General features: G+C 41.6%; 1 protein-coding gene across 6 annotated transcripts in view; it reads left to right on the forward strand.

Annotated features, from left to right (window-relative positions):
• The window catches only part of znf536 (zinc finger protein 536), a 229810-nt gene that overhangs the window by 127530 nt on the left and 80519 nt on the right, over positions 1–21761 (forward strand). For 5 of the 6 annotated variants that reach the window (XM_036136301.1, XM_036136299.1, XM_021315959.2 and 2 more), the window contains one exon: positions 14–91. The exons of the other annotated variant lie outside the window; for it this stretch is intronic. In XM_036136301.1, the coding sequence (XP_035992194.1) occupies positions 14–91 (78 nt within the window). The remainder of the gene's footprint in view (positions 1–13; positions 92–21761) is intronic. 6 annotated transcript variants of the gene reach the window in all.

Here is a 21761-nt window from a genome sequence, read left to right on the forward strand (position 1 = left end):
TTTTTCACTACAGTTCCGACTAAGTGTCAGATGACTCCAGAGAAAGTGATTCAAGAAAAGACCAGGTTCACAATTGCATTCTCATTTGCAGGTTAGTCGTCATAAATCCCTGTGGAGCATGGGTAAAGACTCGTAGTGTAGGGACAAACTTGTTTTAACCACAGTGATTAATAAACGTCTTTAATAAACATGGTGGAGGATATCCAACTCCTCCCCTCTCCCCAACCCAACACAGACCGGCCGAGGCTAGATAAGTGTATGTTTAGTAGGATTAGGGGCAGCTCATTGCTAATGATTACACTAGTTTTTAAAGGTAACTTTTGGTTGCTCCTTAGGGCACAGTGCTGGCATTAAGGATTGTGTGCAGTAATTAGGTCACGGATATGTGATAATCAGCCGGTTTAAGCTAAACAAGACACTAATTAAAGATATACATATAAAGCAGGTCAAAAAAAAAAAAAAAAACCTGACGAACTTCATTTGCTAAAGCGAGGATGTACTCTTGAGTCTTTTGAGAAAAAAAAAATATAAATATAAATCAGAGTGGCTTAGCTTAAGGCTGAAAGGAACTTAATTCCACCAGTGGAGACAAAATTGTTTATTTATTCACAGAGGCATGAAGTCCTTATCATGCATGTGTGTTGTGATGGGTTTGAACATGGGACAGGCTATGTTTATTTTAATCTAAGAAATAATAACAGACAACCCCCACCCCAATTAGGAATTAATGAAAATGAGAGTGAGATAAAAACCTATTTTCTTTATAGAGACTATTAAACATAACACTTTCTGAACAGGGTGGGGGTGTTGCGGATGTAATTATCTTCTGAATTTTAATGCTGGAAGTTTTTCCCTCTGTATACCCCCACCCCACCCCTCCTCCTTCCATCCTAGCATCTCCGTCTCTGTCTACTTTGACTCAAGCACCTTCATTCTGATTGGTACAGATTGTGGCATGTTGACAACTTTAGAAGCATAGTCAACCACTTACTCATCTCAAAAGCTTAAAGATTTGTATTCCATTTCTTAGTATTGTTAAGTCTTGCTCAGAGCTTAACTATAGGACCCAAAGGAATTTAAATAAGAAATAATCGAGCCACATAAAATGATGTATCAACAAGCTTAATGGTTTTCTCGAGCCTGACTGTGGCGTTAAATGTGCGGTTTGTGCACAGTTCGTTTGTCTCACCTTCAGGCCAGTCACCTACACTGCCTATGTTCGAACTGTGTGACAGGCGGCTGCTGCCACAACTGAGAGGCTGTTGTTGAGTTTTGCAAAGGCAAGTTCCAGTGTAGACGTTACCTTTGCAAAGCCTAAGGGAAAAAAATGGATCAGATGTTCCTCAACCTTTAATATTTCTTTAAAGCCAGAGTAGTAAACTTGACTTGTTCCCCACAACCTCTAAAACTTGCTTCATATTTTGAGCTTAGGGACAAAAGTTTAATTTGTCAGAAGTAGGTGTGGATAAAGGTGTCATGCATCACATGGATGTTAGTGTATGAGTCTGTGGGGTTACTCTGTGTGAACATGTACATCACTTTCTTCTGCATTGTACAGGATGTGGTCACTGCATCATTGTCTTTATCTTAATAACTTAGCTTCTGTAAAGAACAAAAAAAAAAAAAGAAAGAAAGAAGGTTGTTTGATTGTTTCTGAGTGTGTACATCTGCCTGTGTGTACATGTGTGAACCATGGCCTCTGTCTCACCACCTACCCACAGCAATTTTGAGTTAAGCTTAAATTATAGTAATCAACAATAACATGTCAACTGTGAACGAAGGTGAACTCTGGCACTTTTGTGTTTGAGATGGAACTTATTTAAAAGCGCTAAGGCAAAACAAAGAGAGAGACAGAGAGGAGAGGGAGAAGAGCAAAAAAGAAACCCCCTCTCTCTCTCACACACACACACACACACACACGGATACATACATACATATATATATATATATATATATATATATATATATATATATATATATATATATATATATATATATATATATATATATATATATATTCTACATTGTAACCATTGTAGATTTAGCAACATGTTTCTTCAGATTGAAAATCTTATTCGTGTTTTGGAGCAACACGGCCAGAGATAACTCGGTGCTCATCAGCACAGATTATTAATGGTCAATGTGTCAGTGAACGCATGCAAAAAAGCAGTCTTAGGAAAGGTTTATGTGTTGCCATTGATTAATAAAATAGGTAAGCATTATTTTCAACTTTCCATTTTGATTAAAATTCTAATAAAACAGATTAATATTTCATTTCCATATTGGTATCCCCTACACATTGCATCTTTATCTTTTAAGGGATGCTTGTTTAATTTGGTATCAGAAACAAACGTTTGAAACTAGTATAAAATCTAAAGCTACCCTGCGATAGACTGGCGACTAGCAGGGTGTACCTCGCCTCTCTCCCACTGACAGCTGGAGATAGACACCAGCACCCCTCGTGACCCCATGAGGGATAGATGTGTTAGAAAATGGATGGATGGATCTAAAGCTACCAGATGTATGAATAATTTTGGGCTGTATACATTAACACCAGTTTATTGTTGGAAGTCCTTCACACCAGAGATTTCATAAGTAACAGATACTCATAATATCCCAAATGATGTGCTTCTATGGGCAACATTTCCTTTCCTTCTTATGCACAAGCCACCTTTAAAAAGCCACAGTTAACAAAACCACTCCTTTACTGCAAATTGTCACCAAATCTGTAAAAACACAGCTTTTTCCTGTACGCATTTTGGGCCTTAAGCATCAGAAGTCCTCGCATGCAGCTTTACAACCTTCCCACTACCCCCAGTCTTTTTGCTTCTGGCTGCAAAAGAATCTGTACACTCCCTTCTGTCTATTTCTCTCTGTGGAGAATCCCCCATGTCTACATTTTCTTTTGCGTTTTAACATGGCAGGGATTAGCCTGCATATCCCTGGTCTTACGATGGCTCAAACAAGCAGGCAAAATGCTTGCTCCATACAAATTGAAATTGGATTTGCCAACTTGACGCCTTAGGTTATAAAGCATGGATATTCATCTAATTGCAACAGTACAATGAGGGTGTAATTACACATGCAGACAAACTGTTACAGTGTAATTACTGTGTCATTGAAAAAGGAATAAAATACATTTGAACAAGATCAGGGCGACTATAAGGGAGGATGGTGACAAACACTCCTGAGCCACTTATCGTCAGTGGAAACTACCAAGATGCAAAATGATGATATGTAAGAATCTCTCTGTATCTCTTATGTTTGGGACTTCTTTAATGCACACATAGCTTCAAATTGGAGGCATTAATGGAAGATGTGGGATGGCACAGTTTCTCAAGTTTACTTAATTTAAAAGGACAGTAACAATAAAGCCAGAAAAACTCTTAACTTTAATCTCACTATGTTTCTGTTTTGCATGGTGGGTTCTTGCATTCCTACAACTCTGAACCAGATTAAGCGTCTAAAGAAACGTCACAGATGGCTGTATTGTGATTGGACTGAAACACAATACATAGTAATACTATGCTTTGTGATAGTAATACTGTTTTTCCAAAGTGGCAGGAAATAACAAGCACATACGTTGAATAGGGTTCATATGCCTTCTAGAATACTCCACAAAATATTCTTAGATTTATAAAATGGTAAATTTAGTAAAGTAAATGTATTCAGGATTCAGGATCTGAATAAATGTGGAAAAGGAAAGCCCAGTACTGAAATGTATTTCTACATTCAGAAATCAATTTCAATAATTATCCGTCCGTCCGTCCAGCCATCATCCATCCATCCATCTGCCAGTCTTTCTGCAGTCCATCCATCTATTTATCCATCCATAAAGCCACACATCCATCCATCCTTTTCCTTCCTGTTCATAGTTGTTGCAGGTTTAACCTCTAACCTCTGTAGACTTACTGCAATTACTGCAACTGGAGGATTCCTTGATGAAAGCATTGTTTGAGGAACACAATTTATATTTCAGGTACAAAATTGTTTTTTCTAAGCCTGTCATTGTCCGAATTATATTTTCTATTAATTTTGCAACTTATTTGATTATTAATAGGTGGGTATTCTTAGAAAAACATGGCTTGTTTTAGGTTACGCTAAACCTTTTTGGGGGTAGAGTATTTGTCTTGGATTATTGGTGTACATTTATATACTTACTTTAGAAAACTTGTTGGAAACAGGCAGAGCACTCTAGAAGTATTAGTGTGAAAAATTATGGGATTTAGAAATAACAGATTTGATTAATTAAGCTTTTTTCTTTGTATCATTGTTTTTATTTATTGTTGACTTATTAAAGTTTTTACTGCACTTCTGGAGCAATATTTAGATGTGCAAGAATGCTCTTGGACAAAAAGGGGAAAATTGCTGATAATCCACCTGCAAACAGTTTGTACCCTGGAGACAGATACTAAGGTGAAACAATGAAGCATCACTGAAGAGTAACTTTTGTTATCTGGATTGCAAACCTCCAAAGGAATCTCACAACAGAATGCATATTGGTCCACAGTGCATTGGTCCACCCTGATTTTCCTCAATCTTCTTTCTTTTTCGCCACTGACTCTTGATTTCTGGGGAGAGTTGGAAATACAATTATTGTTAGAAATCGTTTTGATTTACAAAAGTTTCTGTTGTGTGAGGTCAAGGCACCAACTTTTCCAAAACAATAGAAAGGTGTAGCAAACAGCTCGAGGTCAGCTCGCCTCTTTGCTTATTCGGGCCTGCTTCCCATGTCTGCGTGTCCCTTTATTTCATAGCTGTAAACAAGTCATCTTGTACTTTACCATTGTTAGTTATTTTCTTTAGGTAGTATTGTATTTTAATGAGCAGATGACTATCTTTAAATTTGCACCGTTTATGGAACAATTTGAATGTTTCCATTTTACACATTTCCCATTCTCCATTGAGTATGGTTCTAACTCCAATATAAGGCAAGATTTTTGAGCACCTTCTTTTTCTTTTTCTATTTTTTCCTTTTGAAAACTAAGAATCCAAGTTTCTTTTCATTTGCATATCTAGAAAAAGGGCCAACAAAGACAAACTGTGATTTTTAAGAAACTGTAATCAGCGTGGAGTTTGTTCTGTTTGACCTGTCGATATATTACGCTTTCTGTACTTTTCCCAATCTTAAAAGGACTAAAGGGCCCATACATCTCCTGCTCATTCATTTGAAATAATCTCTGTTCACCATAGAATTATCCAGTAGACTTCTGACCACTATAATTATTGCAGGCTTTAAACAGGAGGTGCACAGCTGCTGTCTAGGTTCCCTGAAAACTGTGGATTAGCCCTTTTGATTACCACTGAGAGAACACTGCAGAGCAGATGCCAGCCTTAGCATCGTTAGCATCGTTAGCATGTTAGCAAGGAGGGGTTACCTTTACTGTTTACAGCCTGGTCATAGGGCTGGAAACTGCGTGAGGAGGACGTACGTCTGTTTTATGGTGGTTGGAATTTTCCAGTTGAACCATATTAGTTTGGTGTTGTTGCTTTTAACAAAATGGTTGAAACAAAATGGCTGTAACAGGGCTCAGATTTTACCCCAGAGCATCAGCCCAGCCCTGCTTATATCCATTAAGAAATAGATGAATAAAAAAGCGGTCAGTAAATGTTACCAAACTGAAGCAGCCCTTTACTAAGCGGGCAGTCAGTTGTGCGTGTGTGCTGCGATATGTGTGTGTATTAAACTCCAGGCCTAACAAATAATGAGTAACATCTTTGTGTTTTTTTTTTCTTCATTTCTTTAGTCTACGCAAATTACTTTGTCTTTGTAACTGACATCTGTTCCTCTCCTGCTTCCCCCCTCGCACTATTCTTCTTTTCTCTATAATCAGAGAACTCAGTGGTTACAAAACCTGAGCCTTCTACCCCCCACTCATTTGAAGGAGTCTGGCCTGTCATATCTGTATTTTTTATGTGTCACCAAACTTAAATAGACAGTCATTGTGTTACAGGCACATTCATTCCCTGAGCTGTATTTTTGTACAGTAGGTCAGGACTCTGGTGTCTGGTAAATGATAAAAGTTCTATTCAAACGCACTAATTGTCAGTGTGCTGCTCTGATTGACATGTCTTAGATAAATGCAGACTTAGTATTTTTGTACACGCTTGCACAATATAAAAGGCCAATTTATTCCTCTGTTCTCTTTTCTCTTTTTCCTTGCACGGTTCATTTGATTTTTTTCTCCTTTTTTTCTTTCCTTTTCTTTTTTTTTTTTTTTTTTTTTGCTCTCTGCCTCTCTCTCCTACCCTGTCTCTCAGTCTCTCAGAGTCAATTTGTAAATATTACCCATGTTGGGAATTAGCCCAGGCTTTTTAGATATTTAAAATCTTCAATTGTATTCCAACGAGTGTGTGTTTGATCGAGGGGAGGACTGCGAGGCTCGGTCGGCTCCTCGGTATTCCTGGGTGGCTATCAGTGGCCTGCCTTGTCCTTATGAAACATTTATCAGCCCGTTTTATGTCTTAATGATCACGTTAGGATTCCCCCGCTTGGTTATAAATTCAGTACAGGAAAAAAAAATGGACTGTTCAGACAGTGAAAAAGAGAAGATGACATTAAAGGAAAAGAAAATAGACAATCCAGAAAATAAGATGGGGTGGGAGGGTTGGGGGTATGACAGGGCATCACATTCCTGGGAAAACAGCCTTATCCACTCGCTTCAACTCAAACTCTTTGGAAAAACTCACGTTTTTCCCCTCGGAATAAGCACACGCACGCATGCCTTCCCCCTTCATCATCTGTCTTCCCCATTTCTGTTTTATGTTTTTATAATTAAAACATAATATTTATCTTTCCACAACAGAAGGCTGCCTTACACTGTCAGGTAGACTGTTTGCATATTAATATTCTTAATACATCAGCAAGCTATCTTCTCAGGTGTCATGCCGAAGCTGAGCCGCAAGAACAGAAGAGAAGCTGACTCACAAGCAGAGCTCTTCGCTGCAGTTTGGAAGCCGCTCTGGGTCAATTCGCCCCTTTCCAAATCAGTTTAGCATTTTGTCCCTTCTTCCTTCCAGTCCATAACCATAAACAAAGCAGTTTGTGTCCATGAACTTAAAGCCAGGAACATTTATTTTCCTGTGTTTATTTATTTTTGTCCCTTATGGGGCCAAGAGACCCCCGGAAAATATGACAGATTATGACCGCTGGTCAAATAAAAATAATTCTAAGTGACCTCCACCTAGCATGCATTTGTCCTAAAGTGATATAACAATATACTACTAGACAAATATAGAAATGATCTGCTGTTAAAGCGGTACTGGCAGTTATAAGTGGTCGTATGGTTGATTCAAATTGTCCCACAGCAGACGGCACAAAATCGGATGCGAAATGACAAAAACTGCAATGTTAAAAAAAAATAACAAAGGGGGTAAATGATCAGCAGCCTTTGGAGATGAAAAGAGAAACTTCACACTACTGACAACACACAAAAAAAGCAAAAACAAAGGAGACATCGGGCGCATCAAACAGCTTCTTGGCACAAACAAACTGACGCCCGGTTGGTTTGAATGGCCCATCAGTGGGCCACACCATTTTATAGGCAAATGTCTGGTAAGGACTAAACCTGCGATGGGGTAAAAATGGCAAAAGGGGAAAAATGACCAACAACCTCTGGAAATACTAAGAGAAATTTGACACTAATGACCAGGTAGAAAAAAAAAATCAGGCAACAGCAAGACAAAGACATGAATTAACATCACAATCACAGCTTGTGCTATTGGTTGAGCGTGTTTACCCAGCCCAAACATTCAGACGCACATACAAATCCACAGATCCAGACTAAATAAGTGTTTTGCCGCTCTTTCTGTCCAAAAAACAGCCCGTAAAAGCTTCGTAGTTGTTGAAAAAAAGTTTCTGTTCCTTGATTGTTTATCTGTGTGCTTAACAGAGGGTCAAAGGGACGGAGGGGAGGGCAGAGCTGCGTGAGCACGAGTGCCAAGTTCTTTTTTTTCTCTCTCTGTCTGGTGACAGCTGTCCGACTCCATCAATGTGGGATTCCTGTGAAATGAGGCAGGGCTCTCAGTCAAGGAATGCAAATGATGGCACTGGTTGGCTGAGCGGGCGGCGGGATGGAGGCGCAGCGTTGGGTGGGTGGGCGGAGGGCGAGGGGACCTTTGTTTGGACAAGTCAGCTTGGGGCACGACTGGGTTTCCTCCTGTGTGTAAAAGAGCACAATACGTTGACCTTTGCCTTTTGAAAAATGGAGGGCCCAATGTGTGATATAATGAGTTAGGGAGCGCCCGCTTCAGCCTCTTCGCCTCGTCTGGTCGACTTTTTCTCTTCTTCTCTTTCTCACTCCTTCACTTTATCATTCACTTGCTCCCCCCCCAATCCCTACCATCACCCTCCACCCCTCACTTACCCCCCCCTTCCTCTCTTAACCCCCATTGACAGGTCACATAAAAAGCCTTTTGTGTCAACATCAGGGAGCTGACATGACAGCAGAAAGCTACATGAAAAATTAGCTGTTTCCTTAGCTGTAGCTATCTCCTCATCGCAGCAGAAGAAGAGAGACAGAGCGAGGAGAAAAAAAACGGGGGAGAAAGAGGGAGAACGGGAAACGGAGGAGAGGGGGAGGCAGAAGAAAAAAAAAATAGGAGAGGAATTAAGTCCAGGGATTAAGATCTCTGAGCTTTCGTTTTTTGTTTTTTTCTTTCCCTCTCTCCCCCTGCCACATTCCAATTGTTCTTAAAATATTTGGCAATGTCAATTAGTAAGTGAGCAGAGCTAGCTGATGAACACAATTTTCCAGGCGACTGAGCACCCTATTGTTGTGGAGCGAACAGCAGATTTCTGAGGTCATTATCATTCCCTGTTAGCCGTGCCCAGCTGCTCTCCTCTTGGCTCCAGCCAAACTCTGCTTCTTCTCTGTCTTTTTCCCCCCCTCACTTTTATTTTTTCATCTCCAACCTCCTATCTTATCCTATCCTACTCTGTCCCTGTCGTCTCGCCTCCTCTGCTCCCTGCTCAACCTTCCTCCTTCCTGCGCCATGTTCAGTAGGCTTAAAGCTGGTTCGGAGCTGGCAGCAAAAGGGGGTCTTCAACAGAGAGAAAGAACAGGGGTGGGGGGTGGCAATGTACGAAATTACGGGGGAAGCAGTGCAGGACAGAATGAGGGAGGAATGTTTAAGGTTAGGGTTAGTCGGGGGCTGGTATGACATTCTTACGCCATGTTAACCTTTAGTAAAATCGCCATGGTTTCCAGCTAATCACAAAACAATATGAAAACTAACTGTAAACGCCTGCTGCCACAACAAGTTAGCATTAATTCTTGCATTAAAAATAAAAATTGTTTTCAGTATGTGAATACAAAATTGTTTGTTTACGGGTGTGAAATGGAAACATTAATGGACAACATGGCGGCACACTGGTACCGAAATGAAGGTAGAAATGAACAATGTGGTGAATTAACCCAGAGCTCTCACGGCGTACCAACTATTATTTCAAAATAGCATTAACCACCTAAGACTAGTGACACTCTAGTTTCCACACCTTGACTGTCTTTCCTGTAAGTGTGGGAAAGTGCTGTTGTTTTTTTTTCACGACCAGCTGACCAGCAATACACAACAAAAGGGTGACTTACCAGCGGAGCTGTTTTACTTTATCCACCTTACAGCCAGAGAAACATCTGGTGACTCACACTTACTCTACACTTAAACAGATTCAAAACTATAGGACAGATGTTACAACCATTTGCTGCTTTGAAATTGTGCCTTTTTAAAATCTCAGTAGCCTATACCTCGATTTAGCTAGCCAGCTCAAATGGAACTAGAGTTTAATCCTAAAGTAGATCACATGGCCAGTGGGATGGTATAAAACTGAAAAATGACTAGAAACCCTTTATCAAAGCTTTTTTCAAGCTAAATGTTGCATGTTAAACAGTATCTTGCCCTCTTGGGTTGTATTTAATTTAAACCGATGGTTTAGTAATCACTGTGACTTTAACAGCTGAGACTTTGGCATGAACAATGAGACTGTACTAGGAAATGATTTTAGCTCTGGCCTTTATTAAAGCAGAAACATAACTTGCCAGGGGAATATCAATAGAAACACATGTTGCATTATTTTATTTTTTTTTACATTAAAAGCAAACGTCTTGCGTAGACATTGCTGTATATATTAGAGTTCAATGAACACGTTGCAGTTGAGATCTAGGATTAAAAAGAAGAAACACCTGCCTGCTGTTACTATTTTATTCAAAGGAATCTGGCTCTCTTTCATACTGCACAAAGCATCCAGGTATCTGCATCTAAACATCCAAAGGCGTCTTTCTTTTTTTTTCTTTTTTTAAGAAATCTTGAAAGATCCTTTTGTACAAGAGAACAAAAAGCGAGGGGGGAAAAAAAAAAACAAGAAATAGAGGAAGAAAATCTCTGATATTTTCTTATTGTACTTTCCAGCTGCACATCCTAATGTTTTCCCAGAAGGCTATTTCTCCTCTTCCTCCTCCCCCTCCTCCTCCTCTTCATACTCCTGTTTCCTCTGTCCCACTGCAGCCCCACCATTAGTTTAACCGCCACCCAACCAGCCACAAGTGCACACTTTCAAAGATCAGATATACAGATCCTGAATGGCAAGACAATTTTGTTTTTATTTGTTGTCATTGCTTAAGTAGTGTTAAAACATGGCACAAAAAAGTGGAAGAGTTGACACAAGTCTTCCAGTAAAATATGTATCAAGCAACCCACTCTTCTTTATTCCAAGGAAACTACAGCAAGATTTAGAGAACTTCATTTACTGTTAGGTCACTTCCTGCATTCGCGCCTTCGATATCTCTTGTCCAACCTGTGGAAAGTTTCTTCCAAGTTTAGAATGGTTGGTAGTAGGTGCCTGGCCTCTCTTTAAAGAGAGGGAAGGGGGAAAGGAGAAGGCGAAGAAGAGAGAGAGAGAGAGAGAGCAAAAGCAAGTGAGTGAAAAAGGGGTGAGCGGCATCAAAGCGTTGCTCTCAGCTGCAGCTGCCAAGCTTCCTCGTCCCCAGTTAGCAGCCATCCAGCTGTCAGGCTGCGCGAAGAGGAAGAGAGGGGGGAAATCTCTCACCAGCCATATGGTCCCCAGTTCTGTCAGAGACACTCCACGCTCTGTGGGCAAATGGCAAACTCGTATATCTAATCAACACTCTTAATATCCAGACCTGAGACCAGGAGTATTTTCAGCCTTGCCTCTCAACAACATGGCCAAAAGAAATGATTTGGGAAATGACCAGACAGTTAGAGCATGCATTGGTTGGGTCAGAAGAGTCTTACTAAGCACTCTGCACAGGTTATATGGGACTAACCTGTGCACAGTGTTGGAATTGTTTCAGTTCCAAAGTCCTAAAAACAGGGACTTTTTTTCTATCTCAAGAAATTCCAAAATAACTAGCACCACTCTTTTAGGGTTCGGGTTTGATATCTGTGCCATGTAAACAACACCATAAAGATCTCAATACCCAAGTAAGGACATTGTGTATTCCTCGTATCTGTACACATACCTGGCAAATAAAGTTGATTCTGATTCTGATAGAATGCAAATGATCATTGGGGATACATGAGCAGAAAAAAAACAACAAAAAAAAACGGATTCAGTATGTATTGTAAACGTATTGACTCAATCGCGATTCCCTCTGATTTAATATTTTGATACAATTAAATCTGATACGTTAGGATGAAGCAAGAGACTAATGATTGGCAGCTGATTATCAAAACTAATACATTAATGTGAATATAACTTTTTGTTAAAACGCCTCATAATATAATTCCAATACAATGAGCTTCTGTGAATTATGTGAGCTATAATAATAATAATCCAATAATAATCCAAAAAGTAGACACGTTGTTAAAATATAGCCCACCTCGTGGCAAACTGATTTACTGATGCAACATTTGAAAACTGCTGCCTTTAGATTTCATGCCATAACAGCATCTTATGATGGCTGTGTCACGTCTAGACTCATGGCACAGACGCGCATGTCTGTGAATGTGTAGGGAAAAAAGTTAATCTTAACATACCTAGTCAAGAATTATTCTTCTGTTGCAGTGGCAGCATGTAGGTAAACTTGTTAGAGATGAAACTAATTCTGCCTTTTTTCAGGCCAAAGAAATGAGCCGTGATCAGCAAGTTGCAGTTGTATCCATGGTGTCAGTTTGTGAAATATTGCATTTCCAAAGGACTGCTTGGATACAATATTTGGTAGGCTACATTATTTTAAGTGCCATGCATTCACACTCTGCCTGCCAGTTGCATATCTGGCCAGTTGGATGGACTCTCCCAGCCCTTGACTGACTGATTGCAGACGCTTGTACTTAACGTCAAACACCAATGGAAATGACCGAACAGTTTACGCAGGAGTCTAACTGCCATCAAAGTTCCGCTGCTCACTCTTTAAATTGATAAAGATTTTTGTGACCAAGATGCTAAAACTCACACTACATGTTGGACATTGCAATGATGGGAACTGAAGATAGGATTCAGGGAAATCTGGTTTAATTGCCAGTCACATTGTATTTCCAATGCACAAGAACAGCATCACTAGTAGACATTTTCCTCATACTATCCAGCCCTTTGGATCAGTTTTTGAAGATTACTGCAGAGATTTATGTAAAAGGCTTCTGTCACAGTTTCCCTTCTTGCCATGCATGCTCATGTTTTTTTTAAAAAAACACGTTATGTGGATTTAACATGAGGGTTTGAGTGATGCTGCCAGTGTTACTTTCACCTTCAAGCATCCAGCATTCTGAGGTGGGTAAAGCATCTTCATTTAATAGTATGAGAGTTAGTAGTATTATTATTGAGTGCAGTCTTTGAGTCCCAGTCATGGTGATTCAGGAGCAGTGTTGTACATGTGTGTTACAAGTTGCATGTGATAGCTGTGGCACTGACATCATTTTTTGATATGTCCAAAAAATCAACAGCACCTTGGCTTGCTGGGTAATCAAAGTGTGTATGCTACAGCATCTAATGCATCTCTTGCCAATCTTGACAATGAGGGAAAAACGCCCTTAGGACCCTTCTATTGTGTATCATCTCTAAACAAGTTTGACGGAATCTGGCTGACCACGCAGACAACACACCTCCCCAACCAATCAAATGTGGTAGACACTTCTCTGCTCTTTTCCCAGCTGAGACAGTAATATGTGCAGCGGATTGACTTGAACCCCTCCTTTTAGATGACTAGAATCTGTTAGCTTTAACATTTTTTGCCCCAGAGAACATAGGCTTGAATATGGCTTTGTGTTGTATCTGCTAGCTGGATGCTACACCTGCTCATCTAATCCTGGCAGGCCTCTGCCTCTTGTCTCTCCGGCTGCAGAGGAACATGTGCCTTATGGCACAGCTTGCTGCACTGAACCATGAGGAGGTTTCTGGGTATTACAGTGACACTGGTGGGTAAAGCTTGGAAACAACTATCACTCCCCCTTTTTTGGGTAAAATGCGAAACCCTCTGCGATTTTGTTGTTGGGGTTCTTACATGGAGGCAGCCTACGGAACACATACGCGACATAGTGGATGCTGGAGGGCAAGACATATAAGCAATGATGAAGATGGAGACAATCGTGAGGAAAAGGGAAGGAATGGAAAGATACAAATGAAAGAAATTTCAATAAAATGAGGAAATGCAGTGGGGGTGGGGGGGGGGTGCGACTACAGCAAGAGGGGGGAGAATCGGGGTGATCCAAGCTTCACAAATCTTTGCTCAACCCAACAACCTGAAGCAGAGGCCATTAAAAGCAGTGAGAGCCGGGTGAGATATCAGCCGAGATGGATATGATGGCAGCAGTGGTTTGGAGGGATGGTAACTTTAATGGCCCCACTGGGTTTTTAATGAGTGTTGTGCCCCAAACAAAATGAGCTAATTAGTGTTATCATCCATATATCAGACCCTACACTCACCCATGCGTTCCCAGGCGAACACATACACACTGTGTTGCAGGAAGCACACACAGTTCAGAGCTCCTCACTGCATCTTTTACTTGTTAGTTTTCAGTATATACACTTGATAATGTGCAGGTCCCCTCAAATGGCATCTATTCAAAGCTGATTCACTCAGCTCATCTTTGACTGCCGACCTGTGCCGTCATGGCGATATTCTGAATGAGCAGGAGAGCTCTTTCCAGCACTGTAAGGCTGTATACTGCTTGCGAGTAGAGTGGTTATTTCAACAACAGGTTAAAATCTGGGTAGGGGTGGGGGGGACAGGTTAAAAATATCCCAGCATTTGGACTAAAACTTCTGTTACTTATGCATAAACCTCGTGTTTGTCACGCCATCGCCTCTTGTTGACCACACTGCCCCATCGGCCCCCACTTTATTTCTGTGGCACTAAGCCTATTATAAAATCAATAAACAATTGAGCTTTTTTCCCCAGTCCTTTTAAATCTTTTTTCTCCTCTATATATCTTCGGAGATGAAGGGGAAGCATGCAGGCAGCTGTGTGGAGAACACGAGGGGGAAGAAAGGAAAAGGGAAAAGAAAACCGGCTTAATAAGTCCCTCTGTTCCCTCCAGCACTGTGTCCTTTTCCAGGACTGAGCTTCTTAAACCTGTTTTTGACTCACGCATTTAGCATGCACTTAACCACAGTCATGGGAAATTGCACTTTAACTGTAAGGTAGTATGGATTGGTTCAACCCAATCAGGCTCTGCGAAACCCTGCTTTGGTCTGTGTTTTGACCCCATGCTGGGATTTCATCTGTTATTGCGACTTTATATCACTTATTTGCTTCCATTGCAAAATAAAACACATGGGAGTGATTTAGGGACTTTTAATTGTCATCTTCTTGAAATGTAATAACCCTCGAGTTGATAAAAATCAACAAACACCAGCTCTGATTGGAGATTTTTAAATGAGGCATCAAAAAATTTGGCATTTAGAGATTTTAATTCCCTCTGTCAGTTTCTACTCGTATTTCCATCTCCGCCGTTGGGCAGGAGGGAGTGTGTGTGTGTGTGTGTGTGTGGGGGTGGGGGGGGGGGGGGGGAGTGACAGTACAAACTTCTTTTTATTCCAGGAGTCACACAGAAGTTGGAAATTAGAGTGTCTGTAGTGAGGCCTACTCCATTTTCATTCTCTGTTTCAACTTCTCACTTTGTTTACTCTTCTTGGAGTGCAGATACAGTAATTATCAGTGATCAAAAACAGTGCAGGTTTTTGGGCTGATGCTTTTGATGTGTGCATGACAGTGTGTGTCGCCACATCATTAGTCATAGAAAACAAGCAATTTGCCAGAAATGAGCCTTTGCCTAGCACTCGATAGTTAATCCGTTGTAGACAGGATGCATTATATTCCACAGAGAGCGAGTAAAAGTAATTATCTATAAAACAGCTGCAGATGATGACACACTGTCACGTCGGCCGTTAAGATAAGGCAGAGCAATTTTGCTCGGCTCGTTCTGACTTTAAGGAGCCGGGCTCATTCCCCATGTCTGCTGCAGACTGTCCAGTGGACGGACTCTTTGACTGCAACAGATTTTAACAAGCTGTCGATTGTGTCATCTTGGATTTTCTTCTTCATGGCTCACCCTCCTTTTGAACATGTCTGCTGTTGGCTGACCCCTTTGCTAAACCAACATATCGATGGCCAGCAACCCCACCCTGCATCTTGAGCCATGCCTCTGTTGGATGAATTCTTGAAGGCCCTTGTCAGGATGGTCTGAATTAGAAAAGATGTCAGCCATTGTGGTCAGCCATCCACGCTTCCCCATTTGGTCTTTTGAGATGGAGCCCGCAACGTGCCCAGTGTGTGTCGAGCATTTGGCCGGCTCGCTGCTATTCCCAGGGTTTGTACCCCACAGGACCCTGTGTGGGCCGCTGGTGGTTACTGTGCTTCAGGCACATGTGTGTGGCCATGTGTGTCACATCCCCCCTTGTCATTCCGACAGACGGGAAGGCTGCATCATGCTATCGTCCTGTCACACTTGGATGATGCTTCTTCGCCTCAGAATTTGACAGTGACTCCCCTTAGTGACAGTTGCCACCGGAACCAGCCTTCTTATCCACCTGGTTCAAAAGGTCTGCGTACTGGAGATTGGCAGGCGTTTCATTTTCTCTCTCCCGCCGATGTTGTTCACTACCATCAATTTCACCGGCCAGCTCATGTTTCTATCTGTTGTGACATGCAAACCATCCCTTTTCACATGGCGATATCTCTGTGCATGTAGCCGTCCCTGTGCGGACAGCAGGCAAGCCCTGGCTCTGTTTGCAGGGCCTCTTGTCACTTGATCAGAACAATATTCAGCAGATGAACGACTGAGAGAGAAAGCCTGACTGTGAGCATCCATAGTCCCCGTGTTTTCCTCCTTCTTTCGCTTATTTCCACTGGGACGAACACTGACCTCATTTGTGAGGACAATAACCCCCTTGACTTTGGGGATTAAGACATGAAACCTTTGTGGATTAATTAGGTTCAGAGCTGAATTCATTTTGTCGCCATGGAAAGCAAAGACAGAAAGAAGAAAAAGGAGCATATAGGCTTTGGGCTTAAATACGAATGTGCTATTTGTCCAGATAGATATATTAAATACACACATTTAAAGCTTTTAAAAGAATGGCACTGTGTTGATTTACTAAGCCAGGAATTAGCGTGGCAAGTAAATAACAGAAAGACAGGCTACCAAAGCACAGCAAGCATTAGAGAGTGTTATATGTCAGCGCTGACTTCAGTTTAGGGTTCTGTGAGCATGGAATCAGCGTTAGCCCATTCAGCTTAACTCCTTGGCAAGGTTGCACATGCAAATATGGTTTGCCGGACTATCTGCAATCCACAATGGGCTGGAGCCCGAATCAGCACATTCATGCCCCTAGATCTACTCTTAAGCTTGTCACACATAATGTAGCAAGTAGCAGTCCTGACAATGCCGCAGGAATCACATTATCTCAGTTGTCTTGGTAACAAAGGAAAGTGTTTGTTTTCCAAGATGCAGTGCAATTGCAATTTAGACGCTTTACACCTTTTGTGTGCGCCCATGTTTTTTTTTTCCAGTCAAGAGCATATGTTTGGATGTATCTTTAGCACGTGAAAGGGGCTGTTTGTTAGATGTTTTGTTTAGTAAATAACAAAGGTGTTTGTTTCACCCGAGCCTTAACGGAAAATGTGTTAAAGTATTTTTCATGTCGTCTTGTGGTTGTTGTAAATAAGAGCGACTGTTGTCTTATTAGAGTAACACGTTTTAAACGCGACAGCCCCAGGTATGGAACCCGTATGGACCGAGTTTAGAACATGTGTTCGCCGAAACACCTTCCCCACTTTTATTTACAGCGCCTCTAATAAGCCTATGTTTTCTCATCAAAAAAAAAATAAAATAAATAAATGGACTGCACCATTCTAACACATGAACATACTTTAATTGTAGTTTTTGCTGTATGAATTATTCTGATCGAAAGTGAACCAGTCTTTTCTAACAGGTTTTCTTCAGGATTACCCATCTCACTCACTCTGTGTTACAACTCTAATTTGTTTCCCGATACGCAGTGAAAAAAAAAAAAAAAAAAAATATATATATATATATATATATATATATAATATATATAATATATATGTTGTGTTTTGTGTGTGTTTATAGCCAGTAAAGGGTAACTACTGTTCGATTACAGACCACCTAGAGTGAGCAATTCCTTAGATTAGACATACCTGCATACTTTATCCTTTAATCTAATGTGTTTTGCTAGAGCGCACGTTTCTTCCCAGAACCTTCCCAAAGACTTTAAACTGAGTTAACATTTTAAAGAAATGCACCAAACACCAGTATCAAGGCTCCTAAAGCCAAGGCTCTCCAGAGGCTCCATTGTAGCCATGTGTAACCTCTCAGGCCTCAATTCAGCTGCCAGCACTCCGTGTCTCCTCCTCTGGAGAACACAGTTTATCCTAGGTTTTCACAGACTCACATTTTTCCCAATGGTCCTCCCGATTCAGCCCAGCCCCTGTCTTAAGACTCCGAGCTAAGTCAAGGCTAAGCCACAAGCCCCCCTCATGGGAGGATGGATCGACCAAATGCCACCTCTCCTGGCAGGGCTTGCAGGTAAGGTGTGATTGTGCCGGTGCAGTATTCTCAGAGCCAGGGCTTCCTATTAGACACAGAGATGAGCGGTGGATTTTCAGGACCTGGATGGTAAATCTCTTTTGGTCAATCCTCCACAATATCATATTTTCTTTTGCGAGCGCTTCCTCTGTCCTCCAAACTTCCCCCTCCTCCTCCTCCTTCCTTTCGTCGCTGCTTTGTGATCCTTAAGCTCAGCGAATACTTCCAGATCCTACCTGTTTCGCCAGTGCTTGACACTCAGGATTTTGTCTTTTGTCTTCCCTGGCAGTGGCTTCTCTCATCTTTTGGAGAGAAGGGCAAAAGAGGATGAAGGATTGAAAGTTTGTGGAGGAAAGTTTTTGGAGGACGTTTCTGGATTATGTTCACAAGGCACAAGCTGCTCACAGTGTGAACATGGCACGTTGTCAATGAGATCTATTTCCATGACGATTATTTTTATACTCCAACAATCAGAGAGCCGACAACACAGTTGCACAGGAGGAAAAAAAAAAGTCCTTCTCATCCAATTCGATACACATTCTGTAACTTATTAGCAGTAAATATAACAAAGCCAGGAGGGAGAACGTAATGACAAGATATCAACCTTTTTTCTGGCGTCAACAATTCCCACTCCGGCTCAACTAAGTGTCCTGTTGAGTTGTCAAGTGGAAGTGCACCAAACCTCAGGATGCGTACGTCTCCTGATCGGATGCTCTCCACTGTTCAGCGTTGCGGTAAATGCAACATCTGATGGCTTTCTGAAATCAAGCGCGTTGGACAGGTGAGATGCTGCAGCGAGCATCACTTTGGAGATGCGAGTTAGCACCATGTCACCCGTCCCCATCTGCAAGCTTTCAGCGTTGCATGTTCTCTCGTGTACGCGCTCCTGTGTGTATGTGTGTGTGCGTCGGTTAGCGTGTTTCACTGCATCAGAAGTCTTATCGGAGTGGTTATACACTCAGTGTGTGAAAGAACCGAAATGAAAACTCTTGGAAAAAAAAAGAGAAAGAGAACATTTGGGCACTCTATCAAAAATATGGCAACTAAACAACAGATTTGCAATTCATAGCTATATTCAGTGTCACTATTTGACTTAGTGTTTGGCAGGCTTAAACAGGGTGCAGATTGAGAGACAGTGTCACATGGAGAAGGAAATGTCTTGCCTCCTTTATGGGCCATTTAAACTGCCTCCATTCACTGTTTTCCTAAGGGTTTTCCTTGATTTAAAAGCAACAATCAGTTACATGCACCTTGATCCTTTCCACAGAGTCGCAGACAAATGACAGGATCCGTCAGGTACAGTTCAGCGCCGGGGATCACTCCTCTTCTAATATCTTGCACGCTCAGTGGGCTGCTGGAGGGCTTTCTGCTAGACAGAAGGGCTCGGCCGCAGAGTGGGTTGAGAGCCAGGCATCTTGATGATTTTTTTTTTTTTTTTTCAGGGTGCATCACCATCTCTCTAGAAGTGCCAAGCATGCACCAAGGCCATGCCACCCTCTGCATCTTCCATCTCTTCCAGGCATCTTGTAGTTTCTAAAACAAAGCTGAGCGGGCTGCCACATTAGGGACAAATGCTGTGATTTCTGCGGGCAATAAAAGTGTAATTCGGCGAAGCTGTAATGAATGCAGTGAAATGGTTGTCTAGTGCAACATTTTGTGAACTCGATTAGAGGTGCTAAGCCATTTATTTGCAAAGTCTGTTATTGCAGACATAATTTGTGGTGGCAGTGCAGTACACCCAATTTTATTTATGTATTCCCTTGGTCAATGTAGTTTCAAAATGAATGGGGAATTTATTTTTTTTTTGTTCTCTCTGCTGCTTTCATGAAAACGAGTAGCGTATAAAAAAAAAAAGCCACCGCAAAAAAAAAAAAAAAAAAAAATAAAGATTTAAGTTCAATTTTCTCTGTTGATAACTTGTCAAGAAACATTACGAGTCTTGATTTCAAATGTTTCACATTCCGCTCTCCGATGGATTAACCTGTGAGGCTCCTGTGAAGTGTGATTCTTTCTCTTCTCCATCCCCCTCTCCTCTCGTCTAAATTAACACCACGTAACACTGATCGATGGATCCCTGCTAATAGTGTTAGACGTTTTGTTTTAAAATACCAGTGCCCAGCTGGTGATTCCCAGCACTCATCTGTTTGCCTCTGATGCACTGATCCCTGCCTCTCTCTCGCTTTATTCTGTCTCTGTTGCTCATTTTCTACCTCTGTCCACCCTTCTTGTTGTCCTCGTGTGTTTGTTTTCTGTTGCCTCTATATGTTACATATCTGACGGTATTTTAAGTCTAAATGATGCAATCCCTCCCCCGACCCCTCCTCCTTCACTTTTCTTTGCTTTAAAGGTCACACATTAGTGCTGGTAAAAATTGATCTCTGGATTTATGAATTTAGCCCCGTTGTCGGCGCTCTTTTGTAATAGAAGATTCAGTTGGGGAAGCTTAAGATTTCATTGTTTTGCTTTGACAACGCCGCCATGAGAGCCTGTGCAGCTGTTCCCCGCGCTCACAATGGCAGATTAATTAACACAATCATGTGGCGTTGGCTCGGGCTCAACAGCCAGGTCTGCTAAGGGATAGATAGGTAAATCCTATACATGCTTTTCCAGACGACCACTGAACGCTCTTGTGATGCTCTGCCATAACTAGATAGATTTGGTCATTGACTGGTCATCTGGAGGAATAAAATTAAGTTTTGTGTGAAAGAGGATCTTGCGCAAATTGCACTGATGTCAACAATTGCTGCATGCGGAATGAGCGCATGTTCGGGTTCTGTGAATTTCAATGCGCTTCAAAACCCATTTCTTCTCCCTTCATTTAAAATTTAAATGGGTGCGCAGAAGTAAAAGGTGTCTTTTTCTCTGTTTGCATCCATATAAATATGTTAGCGCTCACATGGGTGTGTGTGTGTGTCTGTTTAGGTAACGGTATGTCAGCGGGATTGCGTGCATGTTGGTGTGTGTTGGGCTATGCATATGTCTACTCGACACCACCGTCATCGTGAGCCAGTTTGGAAATCCGCCGCCATTAGATGGAGCTGTTCTAATTAAGATTCCGCTGTGGACCTGTCTCTCTTACTTACTCTTACTCTTACTTCACTGACATTTTAAACTGTCTATTATGCCACTTGGCTTTCAGGTGCAATGCTGTGTAAATGGCAAGTCATGAAATTATGTATCTTTTACATACAGTTATCCATCAGGGGGAACGTGAAGGTGGTGGTGGTGGTGGGAGGGGGGGTTGTTCTGGGCCCGCTTTTAAAGTGTTGACAGATTCTGTAATCTTTCTCCATTGATCATCCGGCTCACTTTGCACCGTTAGTGTTACGTTCTTCCTTTTTTTGCTCCCTCCTAGTCATTTTTGAAGAGGGTTCCCCCACACCAGCAAAACACATACCTCCCATCAACATCACACACGAACATGACCGCGGTTTGTCAATATTTTACCCTTGGCCCATCCCCTGTGTTGATATAATGATCACTTAACAGTCAAGAGTAAGGCGAGGAGGAAATTAGGGCGTTGGCAGCAGAGAGGACAACAACACCGAAGCAATTATGTTTCTTTCAGCCCGAGCATTCCCACGTTAATGAAATCCCTTATCGTTAGGGAGAGATGAAGGTGGGGAGGGGAGGACAGGTGTACAAAATGTACGTTGTTCATTTATCTTATTCTCTGAAATGAACGAAAGGAGCGGCGAGAATAATGTAGAGATAAACTCCAGGCAACAAGTGTGCGTAGTTTCTCGTTTTTTTCCCCCTTCTTC

Source organism: Fundulus heteroclitus, chromosome 4 (genome assembly GCF_011125445.2).
Source record: "Fundulus heteroclitus isolate FHET01 chromosome 4, MU-UCD_Fhet_4.1, whole genome shotgun sequence".
Taxonomy (NCBI): domain Eukaryota; kingdom Metazoa; phylum Chordata; class Actinopteri; order Cyprinodontiformes; family Fundulidae; genus Fundulus; species Fundulus heteroclitus.